At 43.9% G+C, this 20,416-nt stretch overlaps 1 protein-coding gene and 1 long non-coding RNA gene across 2 annotated transcripts in view; both read left to right on the top strand.

Moving 5' to 3' along the window:
* The window catches only part of LOC138414313 (uncharacterized), a 119,902-nt gene that overhangs the window by 1,976 nt on the left and 97,510 nt on the right, over nucleotides 1–20,416 (top strand). The window contains exon 2 of the long non-coding RNA XR_011246760.1: nucleotides 16,790–16,911. This is a non-coding gene — a long non-coding RNA (uncharacterized lncRNA). The remainder of the gene's footprint in view (nucleotides 1–16,789; nucleotides 16,912–20,416) is intronic.
* On the top strand, nucleotides 18–12,185 carry LOC138413868 (protein ILRUN-like). The gene is given in 5 exon segments (XM_069540005.1): nucleotides 18–229; nucleotides 1,652–1,806; nucleotides 8,201–8,269; nucleotides 11,223–11,988; nucleotides 11,990–12,185. Coding segments are annotated over 5 exon segments (1,398 nt in total).

Here is a 20,416-nt window from a genome sequence, read left to right as displayed (position 1 = left end):
TAGGTACATGGCCCAAAATGGAGAAAATCACAGCTCAGAATACACGTTCTAGAAGCTTGCAGAAACAACCATTTTCCCTATGGAGCTCCGAAGAGGCTTCAGGCACAGAGGCAGCAGCTCAGAGGTCGGAGGCCCACAACAATGTGCAGCTGCTGCAGCCTTTGCCCCAGCTGGAGCTACCTGGAGAACTGCTTAAGCAGAGTAGATTTGCCTGGGGAGAGCCTATGGGGTGAGTATAGGGCTGGGGAGAGAGGCAGAGTAGAGCCTAATAATAAGAGACCTGGAGAGAAAGAAAGGCTGCCCCACCCCACTCGCAATTAAGTTGGCAGTTTGGAGCATCTTGGGCCAGCACCATAGAAATGAAAAACCCTGCTAATCCCCAGGACCCAGGCATTTTACAAACCCCAATCAACGTAGTCCTTGATTCATGAATATGAACATATGTCTACCAGACATTTGAGAGGAAACAAAAACAACTTAAAGTCCAAGATGAACAAACAAAATAACTGATCCAGGAGGAAACAGATGATGCAAGGAATAATACAAAACCACTTTTTAAAATGCTAATTGATATTCTCAGGGACGCCAGAACAAGGTGGTATTAAAAGGAGCGAGGAGAGAAAAGTTGACTTCTTGAAAACTAAGAGTGATTGCTAACGTGAAAAATAACACTGATTATGGCAAAAGATCAAATTTCGAGTTATAGAAGATAGAATGGAAAATATCTCCCAGGACACCAGAATAGAGAGAGCAGAAAATATACGCCTAAAAGCATGGCAGATAGACCCAGAAGACACAATGGCTATCTAGTCAGAGTTCCAGAAAGGGAAAACAGGGACAATGTAAGGAAAGGAATGTAAGAAAGACATTAGTTATTGAAAGGGCCATCCAAGTAGGATGAATGAAAAACAGCTGTGTCTGGACACAGCCTAGTGGAATTTTAAAGCATTGAGGATAAAGATGAAACCCCCAAAGCTTTCATAGATGGGGAAAAAACAAACAAAAAAACAGGCTAGCTACAAAGGAATTAGAATCAGATTATGATCAGATTTCTTATCAGAAATACTGGATGCTAGAATACAGTAGAGCAAGGCCTTCAAAGTTCTGTGGGGAAATAATTTTGAACCTAGAATTGTATAACCAATCAAAGTAGCAATCACATATGAGGACAAATAGATAATTCACACAAAGTCTCAAAGTTTAAATCCCGTGATTCCTTTCTGAAACAAATTTTTAAAAAAAATATCACTTGAGGTTCTTATAATGATTGGTTTCTCCAGGAAGCAGAAGCTGACACAGAATTAGAGTACAAAAGTTTACTGGACGGTAACATCCGTGAACAGAAAAGGGGAAGACACAGTATTGGGTGGGGGTAGCCATCAGACAGTGACGCAGACCTGACAAAGTGTCTGCCAGCCCCCTTGGTAGCTGCAGAGCAGATTTCCCTTTAGTGGAGTCCTGAGTGGGGCAGAAATGGCTAGGCCCTTATACAGCCTCCTTGTCAGAAGCTGACAACCTTGGCCAGGAAACTGAGGTGAATCCTGAAGAAGTTAACACCAGGAGGCTCTCAGTTAACCATCCTTCTTGCAGCTGGGCAGTGAGTCCTTTCTGGAAAGGCAATCTAGGAGCAAATACTCTGTGTCTGCCACAGATGTACTTCATCAAAACAAGAATCCAAGAAAGAGGAGTACCCAGGATTTAAAAAGAAGAAAGGGACAAACTCAGGAACTCAACGTAAATCCCAGATTAACAGTGATGCAACAAGCCAAGAAAGCAATCAGGACGAATTAGGAAAAAACAGAAGAGGTCAGAGGGCTCAAGGAAGATGATCTTTGAAGAAGAAAATGGATTCTTTCACAGTGAACGTGACGAAGGACCAGGAAGAGCTTAGGGATGTGATAAAGGCATGTTGATTTTCTCAGAAAGCAAACCAAAACTAGGAATTTCTAAAAAAGTACATAGAGCTTCATAAAAAACTCATGGTCCAAATATACGGCAAACTGAAAACTGGCATGATTTTGAGAAATTGATGACCTGTGTTGTGGGCTAACGTATGCCCCCCCCAACTTATATTGAACCTCGAACTTTCAGAATGTGACTATACTTGGAGATAGGGCCTTTAAAGAGACAATTAAAATGGGGTTGTTAGCGTGGGTCCTCATCCACTTTGACTAGTGTCCTTATAAGATGAGGATATAGGGAGAGGGAGAGACACCAGACACACAGACAACCACGTGAACACACGGCAAGAAGGCACGCACCTGCAAGCCCGGGAGAGAGGCCTCAGAAGAAACCAGGCCTGCTGACATCTTTATCTTGGACCTCTTGCCTCCACAACGGTGAGAAAACAAACTGTTGTTTAAGCCACCCAGTCTGTGGTATTTTGTTATGGTAACCCTAGCAAACGAATACAGGCACGGTGAGGAAAGAGAAGTTTGCTTTCTTTTCTGCATCCATTGGTATGGTTTCCATGTTTGTTTGACCACATGCAAACACTTGTGGGGCAGAGAGTCCCATAGTTGTCATCTAATACAGCATTTAATAACAGTTGCATTTATTTATTTGTTTATTTGGTAGTGTTTGTAAATGCTTGGCATTCTCGTTATTAGCAATACAGTGTTTTTGCATTCTTTTTTTTGAATTTTTGAAGTTATTTTATTATTTTTTATAGAGCAGGTTGTTATTGGTTATCTATTTTATACATATTAGTGATTACATGTCAATCCCACTCTCCCAATTCATCCCACCACCACCACCCCCAACACTTGCCCCCGCTTTCCCCCCTTGGTGTCCATACGTTTGTTCTCTACATCTGTGTCTCTGTTTCTGCCGTGCAAACCAGTTCATCTGTACCATTTTCCTAGGTTCCACATACATGCGTTAATATACAATATTTGTTTTTCTATTTCTGACTGACTTCACTCTGTATGACAGTCTCTAGATCCATCCACGTCTCTACAAATGACCCAGTTTCGTTCCTTCTTATGGCTGAGTAATATTCCATTGTATATATGTACCACATCTTCTTTATCCATTCATCTGTCAATGGGCATTTAGGTTGCTTGCATGACCTGGCTATTGTAAATAGTGCTGCAGTGAACACTGGGGTGCATGTGTCTTTTTTTTTTTTTTTTTTTTGCGGTACGCGGGCCTCTCACCGCTGTGGCCTCTCCCGTTGCGGAGCACAGGCTCCGGACACGCAGGCTCAGCGGCCATGGCTCACAGGCCCAGCCGCTCCGCGGCATGTGGGATCCTCCCGGACTGGGTCACGAACCCGTGTTCCCTGCATCGGCAGGCGGACTCTCAACCACTGCGCCACCAGGGAAGCCCCATGTGTCTTTTTGAATTATGGTTTTCTCAGGGTATATGCCCGGTAGTGGGATTGCTGGGTCATATGATAATTCTATTTTTAGATTTTTAAGGAACCTCCATACTGTTCTCCATAGTGGCTGTATCAATTTACATTCCCACCAATAGTGCAAGAGGGGTCCCTTTTCTCCACACCCTCTCCAGCATTTGTTGTTTGTAGATTTCCTTATGTGCCCATTCTAACTGGTGCAAGGTGATACCTCATTGTAGTTTTGATTTGCATTTCTCTAATGATTAGTGATGTTGAGCAGCTTTTCATGTGCTTCTTGGCCATCTGTATATCTTCTTTGGAGAAATGTCTATTTAGGTCTTCTGCCCATTTTTGAATTGGGTTGTTTGTTTTTTTAATATTGAGCTGCATGAGCTGTTTATATATTTTGGAGATTAATCCTTTGTCTGTTGACTCATTTGCAAATATTTTCTCCCATTCTGAGGGTTGTCTTTTCATCTTGTTTATAGTTTCCTTTGCTGTACAAAAGCTTTTAAGTTTCATTAGGTCCCATTTGTTTATTTTTTTTTCCCATTACTCTAGGAGATGGGTCAAGAAAGATCTTGCTGTGATTTATGTCCAAGAGCGTTCTTCTTATGTTTTCCTCTAAGAGTTTTATAGTGTCTGGTCTTACATTTAGGTCTTTAATCCATTTTGAGTTCATTTTTGTGTATGGTGTTAGGGAGTGTTCTGATTTCATGCTTTTACATGTAGCTGTCCAGTTTTCCCAGCACCACTTATTGAAGAGACTGTCTTTTTTCCATTGTATATCCTTGCCTCTTTTGTCATAGATTAGTTGACCATAGGTGTGTGGGTTTATCTCTGGGCTTTCTATCCTGTTCCATTGATCTATATTTCTGTTTTCGTGCCTGTACCATATTGTCTTGATTACTGTAGCTTTGTAGTATAGTCTGAAGTCAGGGAGTCTGATTCCTCCAGCTCTGTTTTTCTTTCTCAAGATTGCTTTTGCTATTTGGGGTCTTTTGTGTCTCCATACAAATTATAAGATTTTTTGTTTTAGTTCTGTAAAAAATGCCGCGGGTAATTTTATAGGGATTGCATTCAATCTTTAGTTTGCTTTGGGTAGTATTGTCATTTTCACAACATTGATGCTGCCAATCCAAGAACATGGTATATCTCTCCATCTGTTTGTGTCATCTTTGATTTCTTTCATCAGTGTCTTACAAGTTTTTAAAAAATTTTATTTATTTATTTTGGCTGCGTTGGGTCTTTGTTGCTGCGCGTGGGCCCTCTCCAGTTGCGGCGAGCAGTGGCCACTCTTCGCTGTGGTGCACGGGCTTTTCATCATGGTGGCCTCTCTTGTTGCGGAGCATGGCTCTAGGCACACGGCTCTAGGTACAGTAGCTGTGGTGCACGGGCCTAGTTGCTCCACAGCATCCTCCCGGACCAGGGCTCGAACCTGTGTCCCCTGCATTGGCAGGTGGACTTAACCACTGTGTCACCAGGGAAGCCTGTCTTATAGTTTTCTGAGTACAGGTCTTTTACCTCCTGAGGTAGGTTTATTCTTAGGTATTTTATTCTTTTTGTTGCAATGGTAATGGCTTTGTTTCCCAAATTTCTCTTTCTGATCTTTCGTTGTGAGTGTATAGGAATGCAAGAGATTTCTGTGCATTAATTTTGTATCCTGCAACTTTACCAGATTCACTGATTAGCTCTAGTAGTTTTCTGGTGGCATCTTTAGGATTCTTTATGTATAGTATAATGTCATCTGGAAACAGTGACAGTTTTACTTCTTTTCCAATTTGTATTCCTTTTATTTCTTTTTCTTCTCTAATTGCCATGGCTAGGACTTCCAAAACTATGTTGAATAATAGTGGCGAGAGTGGACATCCTTGTCTTGTTCCTGATCTTAGAGGAAATGCTTTCAGTTTTTCACCATTGTGTTTGTCCTATATGGCCTTTATTATGTTGTGGTAGATTCCCTCTGTGCCCACTTTCTGGAGAGTTTTTATCACAAATGGGTGTTGAATTTTGTCAAAAGGTTTTTCTGCATCTATTGAGATGATCATATGGTTTTTATTCTTCAATTTGTTAAAATGGTGTATCACATTGATTAATTTGCATATATTGAAGAATCCTTGCATCCCTGGGATAAATCCCACTTGATCACGGTATATAATCCTTTTACTGTGTTGTTGAATTCTGTTTGCTATATTTTGTTGAGGATATTTGTATCTATATTCATCAGTGATATTGGTCTGTAATATTCTTTTTTTGTAGTATCTTTGGTTTTGGTGTCAGGGTGATGGTGGCCTCATATAATGAGTTTGTGAGTGTTCCTTCTTCTGCAATTTTTGGAAGAGTTTGAAAAGGATGAGTGTTAGCTGTTCTCTAAATGTTTGATAGAATTCACCTGTGAAGCCATCTGGTCCTCGACGTTTGTTTGTTGGAAGATTTTTAATCACAGTTTCAATTTCAGTGCTTGTGATTGGTCTGTTCATATTTCTTCCTGGTTCAGTCTTGGAAGGTTATACCTTTCTAAGAATTTGTCCATTTCTTCCAGGTTGTCCATTTTATTGGCATAGAGTTGCTTGTAGTAGTCTCTTAGGATGCTTTGTATTTCTGCAGTGTCTGTTGTAACTTCTCCTTTTTCATTTCTAATTTTATTGATTTGAGTCCTCTCCCTCTTTTTCTTGATGAGTCTGGCTAAAGGTTTATCAGTTTTGTTTATCTTCTCAAAGAACTAGCTTTTAGTTTTATTGATCTTTGCTATTGTTTTCTTTGTTTCTATTTCATTTATTTCTACTGTGATCTTTATGATTTCTTTCCTTCTACTAACTTTGGGTTTTGTTTCTTCTTCTTTCTCTATTTCCTTTAGGTGTAAGGTAGATGGTTCATTTCAGATTTTTCTTGTTTCTTGAGGTAGGCTTGTATTGCTATAAACTTCCCTCTTAGGACTGCTTTTCCTGCATCCCATAGGTTTTGGATCATCGTGTTTTCATTGTAATTTGTCTGTAGGTGTTTTTTGATTTCCTCTTTGATTTCTTCGGTGATCTCTTCGTTATTTAGTAACGTATTGTTTAGCCTCCATGTGTTTGTGTGTTTTACGTTTTTTTCCCCATAATTGATTTCTAATCTCATAGAAAAGATGTGGTCAGAAAAGATGCTTGATTTGATTTCAGTTTTCTTAAATTTACCAAGGCTTGATTTGTGACCCAAGATGTGATCTATCCTGGAGAATGTTCCGTGTGCACTTGAGAAGAAAGTGTAATATGCTGTTTTACGATGGAATGTCCTATAAATATCAATTAAATCTATCTGGTCTATTGTGTCATTTAAAGCTTGTGTTTCCTTACTAATTTTCTCTCTGGATGATCTGTCCATTGGTGTAAGTGAGGTGTTAAACTCCCTCACTGTTATTGTGTTACTGTTTATTTCCTCTTTTGTAGCTAGCTGTTAGCAGTTGCCTTATGTATTGAAGTGCTCTTATGTTTGGTGCATATATATTTATAATTGTTTTCTCTTCTTCTTGGATTGATCCCTTGATCATTATGTAGTGTCCTTCCTTGTCTCTTGTAACATTCATTATTTTAATGTCTATTTTACCTGACATGAGTATTGCTACTCCAGCTTTCTTTTGATTTCCTTATGCATGGAATATCTTTTTCCATCCCCTCACTTTCAGTCTGTATGTGTCCCTAGGTCTGAAGTGGGTCTCTTGTAGACAGCATATATATGGGTCTTGTTTTTGTATCCATTCAGCGAGCCTGTGTCTTTTGGTTGTAGCATTTAATCCATTCACGTTTAAGGTAATTATCGATATGTAAGTTCCTATTACCATTTTCTTAATTTTTACGGGTTTGTTTTTGTAGGTCCTTTTTTTCTCTTGTGTTTCCCACTTAGAGAAGTTCCTTTAGCATTTGTTGTAGAGCTGGTTTGGGGGTGCTGAATTCTCTTAGATCTTGCTTGTCTGTAAAGCTTTTGATTTCTCTGTTGAATGTGAATGAGATCCTTGCCAGGTAGAGTAATCTTGGTTGTAGGGTCTTCCCCTTCATCACTTTAAATATATCGTCCCACTCCCTTCTGGCTTGTAGAGTTTCTGCTGAGAAATCAGCTGTTAACCTTATGGGAGTTCCCTTGTATGTTATTTGTCATTTTTCCCTTGTTGCTTTCAATAATTTTTCTTTGTCTTTAATATTTGTCAGTTTGATTACTACGTGTCTTGGCGTGTTTCTCCTTGGGTTTATTCTGCCTGGGACTCTCTGAACTTCCTGGGTGGCTATTTCCTTTCCCATGTTAGGGTGGCTATTTCCTTTCCCATGTTAGGGAAGTTTTCGACTATAATCTCTTCACATATTTTCTTGGGTCATTTCTCTCTCTCCTCTCCTTCTGGGACCCCTATAATGTGAATGTTATTTTGTTTAATGTTGTCCCAGAGGTCTCTTAGGCTGTCTTCATTTCTTTTCATTCTTTATTCAGTTCCATGGCAGTGAATTCCACCATTGTGTCTTCCAGGTCACTTATCTGTTCTTCTGCCTCAGTTATTCTGCTATTGATTCCTTCTAGTGTATTTTTCATTTCAATTATTGTATTGTTCATCTCTCTTTGTTTGTTCTTTGATTCTTCTAGGTGCTTGTTCTTTAATTTTTCTAGGTCTTTGTTAAATATTTCTTGCATCTTTTTGGTCTTTGCCTCCATTCTTATTCCGAGGTCCTGGATCATCTTCACTATCATTATTCTGAATTCTTTTTCTGGAAGGTTGCCTGTCTCCGCTTCATTTAGTTGTTTTTCTGGGGTTTTATATTGTTCCTTCATCTAGTACATAGCCCTCTGCCTTTTCATCTTGTCTATCTTTCTGTGAATGTGGTTTTTGTTCCACAGGCTGCGGAATTGTAGTTCTTCTTGCTTCTGCTGTCTGCCCTCTGGTGGATGAGGCTATCTACGAGGCTTGTAACAGTTGCTTTTAAATGAAGGAGCTGATGCCCAAAGATGTGAAATGGCTTACCTTCAGTAACAAAGTTGAACAACGGCAGGTGAGAGTTCAGATCTCCTGAGTCACTAGCCAGGACTCCTTGCTTGGCACTACTTGTCGCCAATTGGACACTTGAGTTAGAGGGACTGGATGCTGGACTGCTCCCTGGTAGAAGGGAGGTTGAAAGGCAGTTTCTGATGTCAGGCAAGGTTCAGTGATGACCAGGATTCTGGGAGTAGGAAAGTGTTGGTTTATTCAAGGGGACTGTCTTTTCATCTCTTGAACCCAAAGATCAAGTTCCTGAAATTTGTTAACAATGGAGCTCCATGAAAATGCTGCCAAGATGCCCTGAGATCTGAAGGAAAAAGCCGTTGTTCAGCTTGGAGGAATACCTTACACCATCAACATGAGAGGGCTTTCACGCTCTTCCTTTCAGTTAAGGAGACCTTTTGCAGATCACAAGGCTCTACCAAGAAAGGTTAAGTAATTTCCTCAGACTGACCCTCCAAATTGGGGGAGGAGGGATGAATTCAGGTTTGCTGATTCCTCATCCATGGCTTTCTGTAAATATTTACTGTGTCCAGGAAGGTTATTTGTGAGAAAGCACAGAGATGATGTTTCCAAAGTCAGAAAGGGAACCATGCTGGAGAACTCCAGGGGAGCTACAGTTGATTCTTTTTATGCCTGCTAGTTAGGTTCTATAGAAGTCACCGCAAACAGTGATTTAGCGAATACGGAACCATTGCTTCTGGGGGAAATACAGGGTTAAGTTCCCTTAAGCCTCTGTTCACAACGTTTTCATCATTAAGTGATCAGTACACGACCTTGTTTTATGCATGTTTCTGTAAGGACACCTTATTTAATGCATACTGCTGATCCAGTAACATGGAACTCATGCCCAGCAGCACTGTTACTCATATCTGAAAGAAGCTTATCTAACATACAGATTTTTTCCATGAGGCACATCGTAATTTCTTGCACTTAGGAACACTAGGCAGACTGTGCTTTTAAACATTTTAAATAGTGAAATTACCAACAAAAAGCACAAAAGTGCAAAACAAAGTGGCACTTGTTTACAGTAAGAAAGCTGAAACGAAAAGAACGTCGTCTTGTCGGTCTCAGCTGGGAGCAGGCACTCTGGGCAGCTGGCATGTTTTGCTGTTCTGTATATCTCTGTGAATGACCACAAAAGCACCCTGAGTATTGATTTTGGGGTTACAAATAAATATTAGCAGGTAGGCAAATTTGCAAATGTGGAATCTGTGATCGTGAGAATTGACTATGTTATTAAGTCACACTAAATCCTGAATTATATGCCGAATCACTACCTCGAAAGCTCTTAATGAGACTAACCCCCAGCTCCCCACCTCCATTAAGCAGGTTAACAGGAGCCATTTGTACTACAGGGAGACAGCAAGACTGACCCATCCACTTCCCAGGGCTCCATAAGCCTCTGCAAACTCCCTTGCAGTCTTTCACACTCAGGGAAAGTAGAGCTCTCATCTTGTTCACACAGTGTCTTCCCCAAAGGTATGATTTGGGGGGTGGGGGAGGGAGGGGGAGGCTGTTGCAGGGAGATTTTCTTCAGAGATTCATATTCCTTTAACAGCCTTTTATTTACTCTCTACTACGTGTTAGGTATTGTTCTAGTGCTGGAGACGTAGCAGTAAACAAAACAGACAAATCCCTCCTCTGATGGAGCACACATTCTGCAGGGGCAGACAATAAATTGACCGTAAATAACATATAGAGTAGGTTCAACAGTGGTGAGTGCCAGAGGGAGAAATAAAGCGCAGGTAGATCCAGAGTGTGGAGGGTACTGTGCTTCTGACAGTGGAAAATTGACGTAGGAGAAAAGCAAAATAAATTGCTACAGTATATATACGTATACACACACACACATTTATTTTAAATGGTTGCAGATAAAATTCCTTTAGAAAAAGTTAAAGTTTGCTAAGTTGTATTTCCTTTGTACTATGAAGAAATAATAAAGGATTGCTAATTTAATAGTCTGACATAAGTAACGGTATATTTTTACTAATAGATATTTCACAATTTGTACCTTATTTTGTACAGTGGAGAAATTGAGTATAATTTCACTTTTATTATGAATAGATAACATTTGAAGTCATGAAAAGATCGTACATCTCATTGTATGAGTGGTATTGAAATGCCTTATTTTTATATATAATAGCAAAGGTTCTCATTCCAATCTTATGGAATCAGAATAATGGAACAGGATATATTAACTTGGATTTACAGACCTTTGTATTCACTTTTAGTGGGGAGGGGACAAGTTAGAATATACTGAGGGTAAACTCTGTTTTGACATTAAATAAGTATTGTTTCTGACTTTACAGAATTCACATATGTCTTAGGGCACCAGGGTGGTGTAGTAATTAAGCAGATAGATGGGAGAGCTAGACTACCTGAGTCCAAATGCTGGTTCTTCTGTTATTAATGGCACGATTTAATGTCTCCAACTTTCCCATCTGTGAAATGGGAAATGATAGTACCTACCTCATAGGGCTGCTGTGAGGATTAAATGAGTCAATCTGTATTAAGCGCTACACTAAGAATAGGGTCTGGCACATAGGAAGCACCATACATATGTTTGTTTGTTATTAAAAAACATATTAAGTTTTTTTAACACTATCTACACATCCTAGAAAATTGTGGCAGGAACTTTATCAGAATTTAAAAGTCACAGCTGTTTACCAATACCGACTACTCTAGAATCACTTTTTAAATTAAAAAAAAAAAAAATCCACCTTGAGATGGAGGCAGGGGAGAAGTGAGAGGTGGCCCGGCGGGGTGTCGGCGCTGGCGGGGGCGGGCAGCGCGAGAGTGAGCCCGTGGCTGAGTGAGTTTATCCCTGCGGGCGGTGAGAGGCCTGGAGCCTAACCTGGAGGAAAAGGGTCGCGGCGCCAGCTAGCAGCGGCCCCCCTCGCGGTCCCCGGGCTCGGCGGCGCGGTAGCGGCCCAGTTGTGAGGAGGCGGGGAAGCGAGTGTCCGGCGCCAGCCACGGACGGCATGGACGTGGGCCCGGACCCTGGGCTGGTGCAGAAGTTCAGCTGCCTGGGCACCGCCGACAAGGACGTGCTCGTCTCTGAGTTCCAGCGGTTGCTCGGCTTCCAGCTCAACCCGGCCGGCTGTGCTTTCCTCCTGGACATGACCAGCTGGAACCTACAAGGAGCAATTGGCGCCTATTATGACTTTGAGAGCCCAAACATCAGTGTGCCGTCTGTGTCCTTTGTTGAAGATGTCACCATAGGAGAACGGGAGTCGATATCCCCTTATGCTCAATATATAAAAACATGGCGCATCCAAAATTCTGGGGCAGAGGCCTGGCCTCCAGGGGTTTGTCTTAAATATGTCAGGGGAGACCAACTTGGACATGTGAACATGGTGTTGGTGAGGTTGCTAAACCCCCAGGAGATTGCAGATGTCAGCGTCCAGATGTGCAGCCCCAGCAGAGCAGGAATGGATCAGGGACAGTGGCGGATGTGCACTGCTACAGGACTCTACTATGGAGATGTCATCTGGGTCATTCTCAGTGTGGAGGCGGGTGGACTTCTAGGAGTAGCACAGCAGCTGTCATCTTTTGAAACGGAGTTCCACACACAGCCACATCGCAAGGTAGAAGGAAACTTCACCCTGTTTGCCTCTCCCCAAAAGAACCGACAGTCAGATGAAAACAAAAGACCCTGGGCGTTCCGGGTTCCACTCGATCAGCAAAAACACACGGGCTCCCGCGCCTGACCAAACCGAGCAAGATGAGAGTAGACTCCCCCAGAACTCTGTAAATCTGTCCCCCAGCAGTCACGCAAACAACTTATCAGTCATGACTTACAGTAAGGGGCTCCGCGGGCCTTACCCCTTCAGTCAGTCTTAAACGGGTGTCACCAAGAAGAAAAATTAACGAAAGACACAAGGCTTGACTCTGGGAGGGGAGGGCAAGGGGTTCCTCTGGATTGCAGACAACATCGCAGGGACCTGTGGCTCTGACCCCCATCCTGGAAGAAGAAGAAGAATCAGAAAGACTAGTTTTGAGTAAACTCAGCGTGTGCGTGTGTGTGTGTGTGTGTGTGTGTGTGTGTGTGTGTGAATGCTGAGTGGTGGGAGTGGTGTTAAGGCCACCAAGAAGAAATCCTCGCAGCCACTTTGGGTTTTGTTTATTAGGCGTCAGTCTAACAAGTCATTAGGGCGCTCGGGAAGGAAAAAAATGTTTAAAATGAGGGGAAAAAAGCCATCTTTTAAACAAAAATTATTTTGCCTACAGACAGCTTGTAGTTTTGAGCACATGTTAATTGTTTCCCCTCTTTCCCCACTTTTATTTTTTTAGATAAGGGATAACATTCTGTGTATAGACTAGCTGCTTGCTCTGGAAGCAATTCAGGTTCAAAGCTGGCACGGGCTGCTTGGGGGCTCTGTGGGTAGGTGCTCTAGGAGGACGCCTGCGTGCCACCTGATTCCACAAGACTCTGACCCCATTTGTTTTTAGTGGCATCAGCCTATGGGTTATCACGCTTTTCCTCTTCTTTTCTCTTTGATCTTCTGTTGATTTACACCTTTGACGTTTGTATTCATCAACCCTGTGGCTTGTTAGCATCAGAACCTCTTGACCAAACTTCCCTGTGTGGCCAGCAGAGGAAGCCTGGAGGACAGATGTCAGGTGACGGGGGAGTTTGTGAGGCCGCGAGGTGACCTCCTGCACACACTCGTGACAATTCAAATTGCTTTCCTTCCACGTTTCTCTTGGCGGAGAGAAACGCCATCCCGCTTACTGCTCTTTCGGGTTCTTGGTACACAGCGGCTCGCCATCCACTCTGGGAACAGTGCCTCTGTGCTGTGTGTATGTGCGTGCTGCGTGCACACACACACGGGTGTTGGTGCAGCTCACCAGCGAGTGTGCAGCCGGCGAATGTGAAGGTGTCCCGTGCTTCTCTGTTGTCACACAACTCCCTTCCCTGCGTTTCCCTCCAGTTGTCCTTTGTGGTGTTTTCGCAGCCTGTTAGCGGAGGCTGAGCTGTTAAGGTATGAAAATGGAGCCCCAGATGGGGAATTTGCCGTGGGGAAGGCCCACACTTACTGACTGCGTGATCTTGGAGACCACATTTTGCTGGGAATGAAAGGACCCCCTCCCTGGGCAGGATGCTCAGCTATTGGGAGGTGGCGGGCAAGGCACAGCCCAGCCGGAGCACAGGTTGGTTGGCTGGCTGCTCCCTGGGACAGGTGGCCCCACTGGCATCCCGCGCCTTCTGAGCAGGTTGAGATGTGGATATCTCCACAGGAAGCTCAAACCAGGCCAGAACAGCTGTGTGCCAAAGATACAGGAGTATGCAAAGTCCCTCTTCTCTTCTCCCCCCGTCCTTCCCTCGAGTCTTGGTTCGTTTGGTAGCCGGGCATACGGATCTAGGGTGCCATTGCTGGGTCACCTGCCTGTTGCCACACCCCCATCCCCCCCACCCCCCGGCTGTGAGACAGCAGGGAGTCCAGCTCGCTGATTGGCCGCAGGGGTCATGTGGCCTGGGTGTGGCTGAGAGTCTGTCTGGCTCTGTCTGGGTGTCTGAGTTCCCAAAACGCCTGTTGTTTGTTCCTCCTCGTCCACTTCTGAGACGGTTATGTCTTTCAAGCTTGACTGTGAGAGAAAAGCTTGTATGAAATTCTCCCTTTGCTTCCCCCCCTCACCCCAAATAAAAGGGGGCGTAAACATTGGTCCACTGGAGAAGCCCCGGGGGAGGGTGGAGCCTGCCTGCTGAAAGGGCAGTGCCGCTGGGGCTGGGACCGACTAGAGCGCACACTGGAGCACCTACTTTCTGTGCACACACAGAGCACCCCATTCCCAGCAGAGCAGAGGGGAGTCCCTGCCAGGTGCCCAGGTCACCACAGGTCCAAGCCAGGGGCTCACGATGGCTTTTTGTTTGAGGGCCCTATTGGGCCCAGACTGGTGCCACTGTTGCTGCCAACCTCTGGGGACACCGCCACCCTGGAGCCCACACATGCCCAAGCATTCTGGTCACTGGATAGCCCTCAAAGCATCACATCTCCAGCTGCCCCTGCAGGATCATGGGAGGCTTTACACCCGCTGGTCTCCGGGCTTCCTCATCTCCCCCACACTAGGTGCCCCTTCCCCTTTTTCCAGGGGGGCTGCCCGCCGTTATGCAGCAGTGGCTTCACGGGTCCCCGTCAGTGGGTCTGGGCCTGCCACAAGGATTCTGCTCCTCCCCTTGCTTTTAGGCAGTCTCACCTGGCAAGGTAATTGTCCCAAACACGTTGGCTTCTCTCCCAAGAACAAACCCTTTCTGTGCACATCTTTGGAGCGGTGCGCTCCTTGCAGAGGCCAGAGCGAGCGCCAGCTGCGGAGTAGGGGCGGAAGGAGTCCGTGGTCCTCCCAGGGCCTGGCGGCCCTTAGTACCATTCGTCCTGCCTCTTCTCGCTAGTGTGGGCTCTGAGCAAGTCCTCAGAGCCCCTCTTTTCCACTGCCTAGTGGGCCAGCAGAGGCTACCCTCTCAGCCCCAGCAGTCTGTTCCTCTTGGACTCCTTACCAAGTGGCAGGCTGCCTCTGGGCAGGACCACCAGTGTCTGGCACCCGCGAGGTGAGGCAGGCAGCATCCTTAAGGACCTGAGGCCAGCAGGGGAGGCAGAGGGGCTCAGGCTTGGGAGGAACCTGTCTGTTTGCATGGAGTGAGGTGTGCACGTGTGCACGCGTGCCTGCTTTTCTTTTTTTGCCATGGGGACAGTTGAATTGGGGACATTTTTCTACAAGAAACAGCCTTCTCTTCCCCCCGCAAGGACTGGCTGTTACCGAACGTCCATCAGAGGCACTTCCAGGCAGGAGAGAACCTCACCAAGACAGCTGGTGTGGCCCAAGGGTGGCCCAGGTGGGAAGTGGGCATAAGGATAAACCCCTCCCCAGATTCACTGTGAGCCCCAGCGGGAGAGGGTGGTGGTGTTGCCAGGGCCCAGCACTGCAAGCTGACCGCCCGCCCCACCCTGCCTCGCCTTTTCTCTGTCTCCTTGGGTGAATGCTGGAGCTGCTGCCCTCTCCTTCTGGACAGTGGTGTGGCAGCAAGCAAGCTGGCTGGCTGTTTGCGGTGGGGCCTCCTGGTGCCTGGGAGGCGACAAAGATGAGGCAGTTTCTCCTGACTGTATACATGAATATTTGTATGATTAACACAGACTAAAAAAAACCCTGAAGAAAAAAAAAATCCAACTTCTCACTCACTTGATTAACGTTGCAGTTATTGGTCAGGCAAGAGAAGTGGCAGGTAGCCCTACGAAAGGCACCCGGGCTTCCCAAGGAAGCAGATGCTGCAGGTAGCAGGGGAAGGAGGAGGGCACAGAGGAAGCCTTCAGGAATTTGCTCTTGAGGAATTTGAGGATTTTGAGTCTTCGAGGATTTACTTGAGGAAGTCACTGGGAATTAAGTAAGGGCCACTCCCTAGAGGAATCTTCTTGAGCAGCAAAGGGCAGTTGAAGAGAAAGGTAGATAATAAAAGGAGTGACAGGAGTGACAGTTCTTTTGAAAATAAAAGAACCCTGGGAAGAATCTGGGCAGGGAGGCGTAGAAGGTTCATTTTCAGGGACAAATGTAGTTGGAAATATAAGATCATTGTGGAGAGGTAATATAGTGCAGCTGTTAACATCATGGACTTGAGGACCAGTCTGCTCTACCCCTCACTAACTGGGTGATCATGGCCAAGTTACTTCACCTTTCTGTTTTAGACTGTCTGAAAACTGGGGAATAATAATGCTGATAGTACTTGTCCCACAGGTTGTTGTGAGCATTAAGTGAATATGTAAATATTAAATATATAAAGCTAATATAAAGCTCTTAGGACAGTGTCAGGTCCTGAGCACGGGGACTGTTGGTTATTATTGTTCGTGCAACAGATTTTTAATTTATGAAGAAATGAATCATGTTTTTTCAAATACAAATGCACCTGTGATCCTAAAACCCAACACTTTCCTCCACCTTTCAAATCCTTTAGCTTGGGGGATGGGATGTGCTGAGAAGAGGTAAGAGAGAGAACTAAGAAAAGCAGGAGATAAGCAGGGAAATGAATCATTTGAAAATCTATTAAAGCTTTACCCTCTTATTCAGAATAACATGTATCTTTCAGGTTTTGGTAGCTGAAAATTAAATTTCCTAGTATGCTATATATGGAGTTAAAAAAATAAATTCCATGCTAAATACAATAAACTTTTGAAATGAAGGCATTTTATAGAAAATTGTTATGCTAATAAGTTAATCAGTATATAGGCAATACTTTTCATTGCTTGGTGGCTTTCATTTTTTACTTTCATAAAGCTAATCTAGGTTAGCTTTAAAATATCGCTTTTTGCAATTATAATAATTCTGAAAATATCAGTTTAGTAAATAGTGTGTATACATGCCCAAATAGATCATTCTAAAAATATTAGAGAAAATTTTGGAATTTCATTCCCAAAGTGAATATCTGTACTAAAAAATTTCCCCCAATTATTCTTCATCAGAAAAGAAAGCGTGTCGTAGATGAAAGGAGATGAATCTGGAGATGAATCTGGACATCTCAGGAGTGGAGATATTTGGGTACCAGAGCAGATTACTCAGAAGTAAGAAGAAAAAACCCTCCCAGGTAAGATGCTTCTTCCTGGCCCTGGGAACAGGGATGTGTCTGGGGGTTCTCAGGCGTTGGAGAAGCTGATAATCAGATTTTCAGCTATGAGAAAGCTCCGTTGGCAGCCCAGCTGTGAGCAGAGTGTGTTAACCGCTGTCCTGTAACTGCTGATATGATTCTGGGAATTTAGTTTTGCTTCTTGGGGACAGCCCTGGAATAGCATGAAAATTCCAGAAAATTGTATCACATTTTGGCACTGAGCATGTTTAAGTCCCCTTTTGGAGCAAGACTTTTCTCAGAAGTGGTATATGTTGTGAGAATTAATCAACAGGTATTTATTAGTCTCTTCATTTTTAGCACTGTGCAAAGCACAGATGTAAATGCTGACTCTAGGATGTAGTTCCGGAAATCGCTGCTAACTTGAGCCACCTACAATTTGCAAATGGCTTTGTTTTACAGAAACTGGTTATACGTGACTGAATCTAAATTTCTGGCCCTTTGTGGTCTAGAACTGCTCAGGAATAATATGAAGATGACTGTTACTTAGGTGCTTAGGAGGGCTGAAGGCTGGAAGAAGAGGGGTTTTGGAGAGGAGGACTTGTGTTTCTTGAATAAAGGTCTTTCTCTGCTTGGAGAAGGACTGTTGCCTGGAAATGGACATTCGCCTTCTTATCAGTGAGGAGTAAGGGATGGCTGGCTGATGAAATTTAAAAAAAAGATAACTCTGAAACTGAGCCAGAGGTTTGATTGGGTGCCAAGCTAACGTATTAATTTTTCTATTAATTAAGTTAATTAATTTTGCTATTAATATGCTAAGCCTCCCTAAAAACTAAGGATTCTAGCAGCTTCTGCATTTCTAGCAGGTAGGAATTTCTTTATTCTATGACACAGGTTAAACATTTACTCATTTAACAAATATGCCCCAACTGTCTACCATGTGTCAGGCACTCTTTTAAGCAATAGGAATTCAGGGCACAAAACAGACAAAAATCTTAGGCCCTGTGGTGTGGGAGAAAGATAAAAAGGTACTAAGGAGAAAAAGCAGAGAAGGAAAATAGGAAGCTTGAGGTGGAGGGTGTTAACAGCCCTAGGCAGGGTGGTCTAGAAAGCCTGCAAAGAATGACATTTGGGAAAAGATCTGGGGGAAGTCTCTTGATGGTGTGTTCTAAATTAAACTTTGGCTTAGAGCTGCAGTTTAACAGGATAGCAAGAAATTTCACTTCAGCCGGTTGCTGAGAGTCCTTCCCCTTCTTCAGATTATAAGGGGTCTGCAAGGGTTTATGTCTTTGTCCCCTGGTTGCTCCTGAGGTCTCAGTGTCCAACCCTGTGTGGTTACTTTGAGGGGCCAGATGTGGGCCCAAGAATCTTAATGTCTACAAAGTCCTGACTTAATTTTGTCACCGAGGCATCCAAGTGCTATCTCACCAGAGCCTCTCCTCTGTGGGGACACAAGTCTAGGCTACTCTGGGAACTGCCCCCCCGAACTCTCCAACCTGTTTTTAGTCTAGAGGCCCCTCATGATGGGGGTACGTCTCTTCCTAAAATTTCAGCACACATCTTTTTTTTCTTTCTTTTTTATCTGGCCGTGCCGCATGGCTTGTGGGGTCTTAGTTCCTCGACCAGGGATTGAGCCTGGGCATAAGAGCGTGGAGTCCTAACCACTGGACCACCAGGGAGTTCCCAGCACGCACCTTTCCAACAGCCCAAACAAAAGCATACATAGGTGGTTGTTTTCCATGTGTCTGACTACCTTTGTTTTTAACGTCTGAGGCTAGGGCAGCAAGGGAGTGACCTTTTAAAGATAAATCAGGAGGGCTTCCCTGGTGGCGCGGTGGTTGGGAGTCCGCCTGTCGATGCAGGGGACACGGGTTCGTGCCCTGGTCCGGGAAGATCCCACATGCTGCGGAGCGGCTGGGCCCGTGAGCCATGGCCGCTGAGCCTGCGCGTCTGGAGCCTGTGCTCTACAGCAGGAGAGGCCACAACGGTGAGAGGCCCGTGTACCGCAAAAAAAAAAAAAAAAAAAAAAAAAATCAGGAGAGCACTCATTCCTTCGAGTGAGATTCCTACAGTACTAAGGACAGACCAAAATTAATGTCTAATAAATTACCTTGCCATTCATTCAAATGATTTGGTCTCTAAAATTATTTCTATTTGTCAATATACTCAGAGAACTGAATGAAAAATACTTTTGCTCTCCCTTTGCCTATTAGCGTTATGATTATTCGTGCTTGAAGTTGGAGGAGGGAAGACATTCCTTTACTAATATCCTGTTACCCAGGCTATTTCCTGTCTCTCCCTTCTGCACCCTACACCAGTTGGGGTAGATTGCCAAAAGTTCAGTTTATCTAAAAATTCCAGTAAATGTGAAAGCAGAGGGTTGACAATGGTGAGCAGAGAGATTAGGAGACTAAAACAGGGAAATGAAGGTCAAATGTAAGAAAGGTGGAAGTGGGAGAGGAGGACAGGGAAGGAGACGGAGTGTTGAGAAACGGAAGGGAAGGGACAAAGCAGAAAGTAAAATTAAAGAGACAGGATGAGGGAGTGAAACAAAAGAGGAATATAGAATAAGGAGTCAAAAGGACAAGGAAGAAACAAGTGAGGAGCACTGATTCAGTGTTGAACTCATACAGCTCTGGAGGTCAGAAGTTTGACATGGGTGTCAGTGGGCTGAAATCAATGTTTTGCTAGGCTGTGTTTCCTTCTGGAGGCTCTAGAGGAGAATCCATTTCCTTGAGTTTTCCAGCTGTCGGAGGCTGCCTGCACACCTTGGCTTATGGCCCTTTTCCTCTTCCATCTGTAAAGCATATCTCTAGTCATTCTCTGATTGTCAGTTGTATCTCTCTTACCATTCTTCTGTTGTCACCTCTCTCTCTCCATAGTCAGGAAAGGCTCTCCATTTGTAAGGACCAGAGTGATTAGATAGGGCCCACTTGGATAATCCAGGATAATCTCCCTATCTTAAGGTCATTAATAATCACATCCATAAAATCTCTTTTGCCATGAAAGGCCTGAGAATTAGGATGTGCACATCTTGGGGGACCATTATTGTGCCTGTCAGAGAGATCAGGTAGCCTTAATTGGAACCCTTTCTGTAGGTCAGAAGATCAGCCAGTGCATTGCCAGGTAAGTGTGTTTCCAGACCAGGCCATGTCAAATGTGTTTTAGTCTACATACCATTTGAAATGTAGAAATAGAATGTCACTTATGCTCAAAGAAATAAAATGTGTGTATTGTGGTAAATAAAAATGCATATATATTTTTATGTTCTGATGTAAGACAGCAAAACGATAAATAAATGGTTGACCTATGAAACCTTATACGAAATCCCCTTCTCTGATAGCCTGGAGACCAGGATTAGGTAGTGAGCCACTGAAGTGGCAGCTTATTTAACCCTGCATGAACTGGAGCCATGCAGCCATTGCTGAGGATCACAGTCAGCATGTCCTTTCTTTCCTCGATGCTTCTTCACTAAGATGCTTGTGGACTCAGAATAATAGCAGGTGATTCCAGATGGCAACTCCAC

Source organism: Delphinus delphis, chromosome 17 (genome assembly GCF_949987515.2).
Source record: "Delphinus delphis chromosome 17, mDelDel1.2, whole genome shotgun sequence".
NCBI lineage: Eukaryota > Metazoa > Chordata > Mammalia > Artiodactyla > Delphinidae > Delphinus > Delphinus delphis.
Note: the sequence above shows the minus strand (reverse complement) of the source record. Positions and strands in the feature narration are given on the sequence as shown.